The 10314-nt window shown below is 46.9% G+C and overlaps 1 protein-coding gene across 4 annotated transcripts in view; it reads right to left on the bottom strand.

The window, feature by feature from the left end:
* Positions 1 to 222: 222 nt before the first annotated feature.
* Positions 223 to 10314, bottom strand: part of SMAD3 (SMAD family member 3) — a 71242-nt gene continuing 61150 nt past the window's right edge. For 2 of the 4 annotated variants that reach the window (XM_080626569.1, XM_080626571.1), the window contains 4 exons: positions 9656 to 9868; positions 8310 to 8447; positions 5495 to 5639; positions 223 to 2102 (listed from right to left, as the gene is read on the bottom strand). In XM_080626569.1, coding sequence (XP_080482695.1) covers positions 1979 to 2102; positions 5495 to 5639; positions 8310 to 8447; positions 9656 to 9868 — 620 coding nt within the window. In that variant the 3' untranslated portion in view covers positions 223 to 1978. Of the gene's footprint in view, positions 2103 to 5494; positions 5676 to 8288; positions 8448 to 9655; positions 9869 to 10314 lie in introns of all 4 variants that reach the window. The other 2 variants (XM_080626568.1, XM_080626570.1) reach the window with 2 other exon arrangements.

The raw sequence follows: 10314 nt of genomic DNA, 5'->3' as shown, positions 1-10314 counted from the left end.
AGAGAACCTCCGGCACTATCATACAAGCTGTATGGCACAGTGAGAGCTCCCAGTCCAAATTCCACAAGAGGATATTCCTGGATGGTTCAGGAGCCCGTCCACCACTGCGTGGAATTTTAATTTCATGTACAAAACGTTGCTTGTTTCCAGAAGAAATCTCTGCACCGCATCCCTTGGTGTGCCTGGTAGAACAAACACCAGCAGAGAGCCTCGTGGATGGTCTGTTCCTGGGTCTGCTGAACATGGGGCACCTCGTGCCCTGTTTTGCTGACGCTCAGGTCCAAGAGTGATGGGGTTTTGCAGACCAGGCAGTGGGGTTGATATCGGAGTGGTCCTGAAGGAAAAGCCTCTACAGGTACTTGGGAATTCCTGATGGGTGTTTGAAATGCTTCTGCAGTCTGCACCCGTGTGGGACCACAGTGCTCTGGGGCTGCAGCCACAACCTGGCACTGCAGGAAAACTGCTGCTGAACTTGGTGGTGCTGCTCGGTTTTGCATCTGGGAGCACAACAGGACTAAAGCCTGAACACAAAGTCCATCCGGGTCTGTCCTTCCCAGAGCCAGCTCCAGCTCCTGTTTGCCTTTCATGTATAAAACCAAAAAAGACAAAGATTTCCATAGGAAACTGATGATCACTTTCTCCCCTCCCCCTTCTAATAGTTTGGCACAAATGCGTATGATACTCAATGCAGATATAAAGAAACAGATAATGAGATCGCACTGACAAAGTTATGAGACTTATTTGGCAAATATGAACCATAAAAACAAGTGCTAAGGGTTGGTTTTTTCCAGTTGTGGGAGTTGTTTGCCATGACAGTTGCTGCAGGGAAAAAATATCAGTCTGGAACATGTCTGTTTAAAATGAAGGTTTTATAATACAAGTAAATACACTCTCTCCCTATTTCTCCAGGCAAAAGCACATCTCAGAGCATTGGAATCAGCTGAAATACGTTTTAAACACAAAGGGGTTGTGTCTGAGATGTCCTGGGTCATGTGCAGTCACACGTGACAGCACAGGACAACTGCATATGCTGAAAGCAGCCGCGAGGGCCTGTTCACTTCCATCGCTACAGCAGATCTGGACACTGCAGTCACGAAGCCCTGATGGCTCCAGAAGTGGCAGATCCTATCCAACAGACTGAGAAAACAGAATACAGACTTTTGATGGTTAATGCACACAGACTGCAGGGTAACAAAGGCTTAACTTGGCCATGCAGAGCTCTCCATGTGACAAACATCTGCCTATGAGCAGCTCAAGTCAAACATCGCTGCAGCAATATCAGAGGAGCCTTCAGTCTAGCCCCTTTTGCTTCATGTCAATCCAGCCTGAGGCCATCAGGTATCAGCTGCATCCCTCAGGCATGGAACAAGACTCTGCCTCCTTGTTAGCAGTCCAGCGTGGGAAATTCATTCCTTTTGGGAGCATTACTGGGGGAATTAGTTCTTGTGTGTGCTTTAAACACTTCCTTTTCCCCCTCCTGCTGCAATCCCAGGGAGGGCAGGCATGGATCAGGTGGATGCTGATGGGAATGGACAAGCAAGTCTCATCCCAAAGCCCCACGGTGCCTGGCTTTTCAGAGGTGCTGCATGACACAAGCCTGGAGCTGTGTGAGGCAAATGGGAGGCTTCCTCTGTGGCTCCTATGTGCTCACAGCAGCACGAGGTGGGTGCTGGAGGCACAACACGGCCTCCCCTCTGCTGAAACAAAGTCCAGTTCTTCATCATGATAAACTTCAGCCTCAAATTGTAACTGCAAAGGCCCAGAGCGCTGGAACCAAAGTGCTAAATGGGTTCAGTGGAAGTGGCTTAAATGGGTAATTATAACACCAAAATAGAACAAAACCCACTTTCTTTTTAGCAGATTGTTTTTCTCATCACTTCAATAACTGGGAATCCGTTCGCTGTGTGTTTAAGTAAGGGTTAAGCCAATTCCATTTTCCAGTCTTTGCTCCCCCCACCCATCCCCAGGAGATGTTTCCTTAGGAGACGCTGGAACAACGAATGCTCGGGGAGCCCATTTGTGTGAGGACCTTGTCCAGCCACTGCAAGGGACCGTTGAGGTGCAGTTCAATCCAGCAGGGAGTACTGGTCACAGTCTGCCGCCTGCCAGAAAGAAGGGGATGGGGGAGAGGAGAGGAAAAAAGGAACAAAACTTTACCAGTGTGAAGAGGTTTTACAGTTACCGGAGCATTCTTTCCTGCTTAGACAATAGTCGTGCATGTGAGGCCAAAGGAATGTCTCTCTCCTCTGTAACACGCTTCTGGCCTACACTGCCAGCTGCTTTTAAAACCCCTACCTTTTCTCTTTACATTTCTTACAATCCCAAAGGAGCAGCTCACTACACAGCCTATTTACTACTCAGATTCCTGAAAACAGGCAGCATCGGATTCCCTGAATGGAATGGAAGGTGTTTACCTAAGCACAATTCTTCAGTTTTCTTTTACAGACCTCATTTTGCCTCTCCTGATTAGATAGCAACATATGCAGGTTACCAGTAAGTTCAATTTCTCTACATATAAGCCAAGGCTACTCTCGTTTTACCCTATCTGTAGGTTCTGGCAGATGTGGAAGTGATGGAGACATCCCCTGGGAGCCTTTCGGACGCTCCCCTGCAGCCCCTGTGCAGTCGGAGCTGCTGCAGAGCAGCCTCTTTGCACAGCTCCAGAGGATGTGCTGGATGGTTGAACCCTACCCTACGCATGCTGTGTAGGGGCTCTCCAACAGACCTGCGCTTGCTCGGCTGCCTTGAAAGAAGCAGAAGTGCTGCTGAGTGTAAAAGGTTGCAAACCCCCTCAGAAAAGCAGGAATGTGGTATTAAAACGTGTTTTAAAATCCCTCTGGAGTTAGCTGTGGCTGGAGAGTAGAGGGGGATGTGCTGCTGGGTCACTGCACATCCCCTGCCACAAAGCACATTCCCCCTCTCCTGTCTCCCTCTCTGTTACTCTCCCTGAGGCCAGACCCCATGGAGTGTCTCCAGATGGTAAAGCAGGGAGGGATGGGAAGGAAGGGAGGCCAAGGCACAGGGCATGGGGCTCTCCCTCCTCTGCCGAGGGATGGCCTAAGCCTTGTTCCATGCAGAGAGGCAGGGACAGCTGCTGTGGAGGAGGAAGATTACAAAGAGAGAGAACCAGCCTGGAAACAGCCTTGGTTTACACCCTCACTTCCCACAGAAGCTGTCCTTGGAATCTGCCTGTGGGAGGGAGAAGGCAAAGCCTGCGGGGCCCAGGGAGAAACTGCTGCTGCAAAGGGGACCCTCTGCCCCATGGGGCTGCTCTGGGCTCCCACCACCACCCCTGCTGCTGGGCTCCAGGCACAGCTCTGCAGGGCTTCGGACAAGGGCTGTGACCCTGATCTGCAGCTCTCCTCCTTTGAACTGAGGATGGAAGCAGATCTCTGATGCACCCCACCCATTCCCGCTCAGGCCATGCCCAGGAGTGGGTGTACAATGGGGCCTGGCGTATGCAGCCACTTCATGTGGTGAAGTGTTCTACATTAAAGGGTGTCTCATGGGCTGTTTGGGCAGGAGGAGTGCAGGACAGGGAGCAGAGCACCTCTCGCTCTGTCAGCAAAGCACACAAACCTCCCAGGTCCGAGGTAAAACTAGGCTCCCTTAACTTAGCACAGAGCATTCCCCTTTGCTGCCTGAAACCAGTGTGAGCCATTCAACAATCCTGGCAACACCATACAGAGACCCACTGCCCATGGGGCCGCTGCCCTTCTGCCCTCTGCAAATCTACCATGGCAGCTTCATTCTGCCTTCCCACCAAGGTGACCCCTATTGCCTCCAGCCTTTCCAAAAGGCAAACCCTCAAAGCTCCCCATATCCATGCCTTCAGCTTGTGGGCTCTCACTGCACGGAGGAGAATGTCTGTATCACAGGCTGCTTGTGCAATTGGTTTCCCCTCCTTCCCTCCACCAAATCCCTGGCACACTCCAGCATTAAACACCCCACCAGTTTGACTGCTCCAAAGGCTGAAGAGCTGAACCAGAAATCACTGGAACAGCGCTCTGGATGCCGATCCTGCAGTACCGTTCTCATATACGAATCAGTTCAACCAACAAACGTGCTCTGACAAAGGCAATCAGATGTAGTATTTTGTGGCAAGGAAATGAAGGAGCAAGAGAGCAGCTTCGGCGCAGTCAGCGTGAGCGTAGGGTTTCACTGACTCCAGTACTCTAATGAGATAGTTGACTTTCCGTAAGTCATGCTCATCTGGGTTTCATTAAGAGCGTGGCTGCGAGCCAGGGCTGAACACTCTGGCCCGGGTGCAAGACAATTTCAAAACAAAATGGACTCCAAACATCTGGAGAAATGAAGAAAGCAGGAGAGTAACGTGCAGGGCGCAGGCTCCAGCTGATACTCCCGCATCCGTGCAAGGGGAGCATGGGCAGACAGCCCTGCGGCTCCGGGAGGCAGGGGCTGCCCAGGCATCTTCAAGGAAGGCCACAGATTTACAGGGTAGATGCTCAAGTGAGTATTTCAAAATCACACTTGGCTGAAATCTCTGCCAGCTCTTGTAAAACAACATTAATTTTCCAACAAATTTCATCTCTCCTGCTTGTAATATTAAACGCTGATTTCACTCCTTTTGCTACCTAGGGACATTGGCTTGCTAATGCAGAGGAGTGACAGCAACACCAGCTATGGAGTACTCATCCCTTGCACTGTCCCCCCTGTCCCCTGTGCTGTCAGAATAACCACCAGACCCTATCACATCTTCTTATCTTCAGTATTCACTGAGAAAAACAGTAATCCTGCTTTTCCCGCTGCCTCTGGTCACAATGAAGCAATTGCCCTAGGACAAGCACTAAGGAAAGGATGAGGAGATTTAACTATAATTGTGCAGCAACTCTTAACAGTTCTTCCATATACATATTTTCAAGCCAATCTACTTTTACTTTAATCCCATTAGTTCTTGATAAAGGAAGCATCAAACCGAAGCCATATCTAGTAGGAAGCACTCACATTGATCCTGCCTGATAACAGTGTAGTTGTAAGACCTCAAACTACCAAATATACATCTGATTTTAAGAAAGCCCAATGCAATCATTCCTACAGAGGCCATCTGCATTTATCTGCTGTGCTCCAGGTAAAGCTCTTGGTTCATAGAACACTGTGACCAAATACACGTGGTCTTCCCTGGTGTACGGCATGATTCTTCACTATGCAGGTGGCAAGATACTGGTTGCCCAGAGGAGCTGTGGCTGCCCCATCCCTGGCAGTGTTCAAGGCCAGGTTGGACACAGGGGCTCAGAGCAACCTGCTCTAGTGGAAAGTGTCCCTGCCCGTGGCAGGGGTTGGCACTGGATGAGCTTTAAGGTCCCTTCCAACCCAAACCATTCCACGATTCCACGATCTGCATTACTGAAGAGACACTGTGCTAATTCCTACCCACCTAAAAGCTGAGTGAAGCAGCTTTTCAGGACACTGTTGCAGGCTGTGGAACACAGGGGTGGCAGCGGCAAGCACAAGAGATTCATTCGGAATGCCTCACCTGTATTCTGCTCCCCATCCCTTGACAAAGCTCATCCGGATCGTGCACATCCTTGTCAGCTGGTACACAGCTTCAAAGCCCTGATTCACAGACTGAGCCAAGAGAGCGGCGAACTCTTGGTTGTTAAAAATCTTCAGGTTACATCCTGCGAGAAAAGGACATGACAGGAACAAGGCATTAACTTAAATAGATTAAGAAAGCCATCTCTGAGGATGGAAAGAAACTCCGTGCTGCTCTCCCATATCCTCAGAACGTGTGATACTGCACACAGACTGTTTAAACACAGCATTTCAGAAACAGGAATCAAGGTTGCCACATATCCACAGCTCATATGCTGAAAAGGAAAAAAACCATGTTAGACAGAGACTGATGAATGCCAGAGCCCACACAGCAGATTGTGATCTATGAGACCAGACTTGGGATCTGCATATGGAACCTTCTTCTATCTCCTGTACAATCATTTCCCTCACATTGTAATTTAGAAGCCTAACTATGACCATAAGACTTCACAAGAGCAATTGCTACAGGGCCCGAAAAGGAAGGAATGCACAGGCTCAAACCAGGAACTCACTGGTGTTGGATTTACATGGGGGCAATCAGCAGAAGTAATGGAGAAGTTCTGATGTGAAACTGCTCTGGCAAGCCAGAAACCTGCTACCAGGGTTAAAAAGGCTGACAGCAGAGCTGCTTCTGCTGTAATCCTCTCCTAAATTTATCAAATGCCGAAGAAACTTCCTTTACAATTGGAGGTTTTCCCCAATGTTTAGACTCAGCTAAAAGAATGAGACCAAGTTATCCAACAGCCTTCCAGTACCTAAAGGGGCTCACAACACGGCTGGAGAGGGATTTTTTACAAGGACAAGGGGAATGGCTTTAACCTGCCAGAGGGGAGGTTGAGATGAGCTCTTAGGCACAAATTCTTCCCTGTGAGAGTGCTGAGGCGCTGGCACAGGGTGCCCAGAGAAGCTGTGGCTGCCCCATCCCTGGCAGTGTTCAAGGCCAGGTTGGACACAGGGGCTTGGAGCAAGCTGCTCTAGTGGAAGGTGTCCCTGCCCGTGGCAGGGGTTGGAGCTGGATGAGCTTTAAGGTCCCTTCCAACACAAACCAGTCTGGGATTTTATGACCCAACAGTTTTGAGGTGATAAAGGTGAAATATAACAGCATCTCTCATAGCTTAAATACATAAATAAATACACAACTCTTCAAAAAAGCACTGCTGCTCTTGCCTTCTCCCAGATAACCATAAACAAGTTAAACTCCGAGACTTGGCACACAACTAATGCTCATTTGGGATCACATATGGGCCAAGTCTGAAAAACAACCATTTGGACTGTGCTGAATTGTATTTTGCTAAAATCACTTCTGAGCCTACTCTCTTGGGCTGGACTCATACTGTCATCTGGTTTGGGTCGAACTGCATATAGCAAAGTGTAACCACATGCAACAGCTCAGCAGCTGCAGGAACAACCAGCCATTTCTGTGACCATAAAAAAGCACAGCCCAAGAGCCATGTATCTTGCAGAGGGTTTAAAGGGATGCTGTGTCAGGCATACTGGAGACTAAGGTGGGGAAATAAGAAGGGTGAGAGCACTGGGGCTGGACTGAGCACAGAGCTACTGCAAGGAAAGCATAAAACTTGATCAGGATCTGTCTGCCAAGCTGTTCAGACTCCAGGACAGGCTGGGAACAGGTTCCTCCAGGACTGTGCCTCAGAGGAGCAGGTACGACTCCATCCTGTCGACAAGGCAATGAAGAAACTGCTTCAAACCCAGCAGAGAGCTGAAGATGAGGCTGAAAAGGCGGCCAAAGGCTGTGGTAAAAGAAGGGAGAGCTGGAGTCCGAAACATGTGCCTTAGATGAATCTGCAGCGGAAATGTGGGTTGTTTATGTCTTCAAATGTTGACTCCAGCCCGGGTGGACTCTTGTGATGTGGCTGGAGAATTAAGTCATGTTTGCAACACTGGCAGCTGCTTCCTAAGCATCTGAGAAAGGAAACCCATTAAGATGGTCCAGAGCTTGCAGTGTGTGGATCTCCCAAGAAAGACGATCTTTATTCAAGTATTTCTAAACAAAAATGTTTCGTTTTTAAATACACACATACTTTCAACTGTAAAGAAATCAGCTTCTGTAAGCCCAGCTAAATTCCATTTCAAATGGCAACCTCTCATACTAACTCTTTTGTGTGTATCTAACAAAATGAGTATTTTCTTTCTAGATAGATGCAATAAATTCTCTTGTAATCTCCCAGTTTACTTTAGACAGACATTTGCTGTAACCAGAACAACGAGGTGCCTACACAGAAGTAATTTCCCTAGAATGAATCTAATTCACAAAGGATGGGGTAAGTTTTACTACACAAAAGTACCAATTTAGATTTGTTACGGGTGAATTTATATTAAGGAAAAATTCTTATATTATATACTTTTACTTAAAGGTGCAAACCGAATTATAAGCATGGTTCTCATAACACAATAATGGGCTGATAAAACACTGCATGGACAAATGGCAGATTCTGCTCTTAGTTCTGCTTAGATCCTGCAGTACTGTTTCTTCCTGCCTGTATGTAGTGCAAACCATTACTGGAGCATATGTAGTAGCTTCTTTTATCAGTACCTTCATTCTTTATGCTATAAAAAATGCCCTGCTCAAGTTGTCAAGTTGCTTGTAATAGGGTAAAAAAGGTTTCTAATTATTGCCAAGAACAGAGGTCAGCAAACCCATGCCCACTTTCACCAAGAGCTTGCTTTCTGTAGCAAGTCCCCATCTGCAAAAGGTGAGGCCTGCGTAGGATCACAAACAAGGCATCCTTCCTTACCTGGTGGAATCTTGCAAACTGTTGCTGGGTGCCAGCCATAGCGTTGGTTGCAGTTGGGAGACTGGACAAAAATGGCACTGTCACTAAGGCACTCAGCAAACACCTCACCACCGATGTAGTAGAGTCTTACTCCTCTTCCTAGGAAACACAGCACAGTTTTGGTTTAGCTCAGAACAATCATCTGCACAAAGAGCTGGTAGAGATGTAGACACCTCTGCATGAGGCAGCTCTCAAAGCACAGCTGAACTCCCATTAGGGAGCAATAAATCTGTTCTGTGAGCGGGTTGAGCTGAGGAAGGCAGGAGGACCAATTCATAAAGTCAGAATTGCACCCTCCGGCCCTGCTGTCAATCACAGCCAGCCTGCATGCATTTACCACCTCACAGACTGCTTACTCCCAAACAGAGATGTGTCTGATATTTTCCAGATGAACATTCTATCAGTTAACATATGGTTTTCAGCCTTTTCTGAAAGTCATCGCAGCTGGATACAACTGTTTGCTTATTTAGTTAGTGATTTGGAATTAAATTATACAACGCTTTCAAGCCATTGCCTCTTGCTTGAGATGACATTGTATGCAAGGACAAACATACATTTCCCATAGGAGTTTGCACAAATTATTAAAATCTCAGTTAGTAAAGAAACAAATTTCACCAAGACATCTTTGTTGCTCAAATAAACACTTGCTGTGGTCTTACATTCCGATTTTAGTATCTTGCTTTCATTCTTCCATAAAGCATAAGCAGCCTGCTGAATTTAAAGACTGAGTTCTGAATCTTGGTGAGGTGTTTTGGGGAGTTGGGGTTTTTTTGGTTCTAGAAGTCATATTAGAAAGATGTAAGGAAAGATCTTCCTGTATGAAGTTTACTGCTCAGGAAAGGGTATGAAAGGCAGCAAGATTAGGACAAAAAGCAGGTTCATTTTTGATAGAAATCATCAGAAAATGCAGCAGAGCATAAACAATTTTGCCTTTTATTTAAACAGCATAAATTTGGGATATTCTATTTAATGCAAGTTTAACTGAAACCAAAATTGAATGTTACCTTAAAGTGTAAGCAGGAAAAGTGGAAACTGAGATGAAAATCAAGGAACTAAGTTTCCATTTATAAAGAAACAGTCAGTTAGAAAATAAAATAGTGCAGGGTGGAAAGGAATTCACAAGATCACCACTAACACCCATCCAAAGACAGAAGAGTGCATGTAAAAGTTTAATCTCTGTTTCTGTTACATGCAGTGCTCTAAAACTGAGCAAGGTGTGTGCCAAATAGCTAACTGAAAAGCTTTACATGCAGGTGTCCACCTTCCACCTTGAAAGACACCAACGGACCCAAGGAAACAGCAATTACCAATGTGTCGTCTTGTGAGCTCCACTGCTGCATTTCTGTTCACGTTGGACAGTAAACCAAGGCAGAAACGTTCAGAGTTTGATGGATCAGTGAAACCATCCACGGTCATAGAGGGCTGAGAGGCGTGGAAAGTCTCTCCCACTCGCTGGTTGAGTTCATAGTAGGATATGGAGCACCAGAATGCCGGCTCGCAGTAGGTAACAGGCTGCAGATCTGCACAAAAGAAGCAGCAAAATGAATCACAGGCCCTCAGGAGGGGAAGGGGGAGGATGAAAAAAGCGACTGTTTTAGAATATTGTTCTGCTTCATTCCTTGGGCTCACTTTAATCACCAAACTTTAATTACCTGACAGGTTTTAATGGACCGCAGCTAGAAAGTTACATCACTCTGGAGCTTTTGGCACATGGAACAAATACCGTAGAAGGTATGAGTCACTTAGCAAGTGAGGTGTCACTTAATTGTCTTCATACATGGAGAGAACGCAAAAATAAAGTTAGCTTTCCTATGAAAGGTGGGATCACTTCTAGATAGCCAGTACCCTAAATGGAGAAAAGGAGAGAAAAGGAAGAACCAAAAAACCTTAGAAAGAGCAGACCACAAACCTGCTTTCACTTGCATGGGTCTCCTGAACCCTTTTGCTGTGCACTTAAACCAAGCAG

This window comes from Psittacula echo, assembly GCF_963264785.1.
Source record: "Psittacula echo genome assembly, chromosome: 10".
Taxonomy (NCBI): Eukaryota; Metazoa; Chordata; class Aves; order Psittaciformes; family Psittacidae; genus Psittacula; species Psittacula echo.
This window is presented reverse-complemented; position numbering and strand designations above follow the sequence as displayed.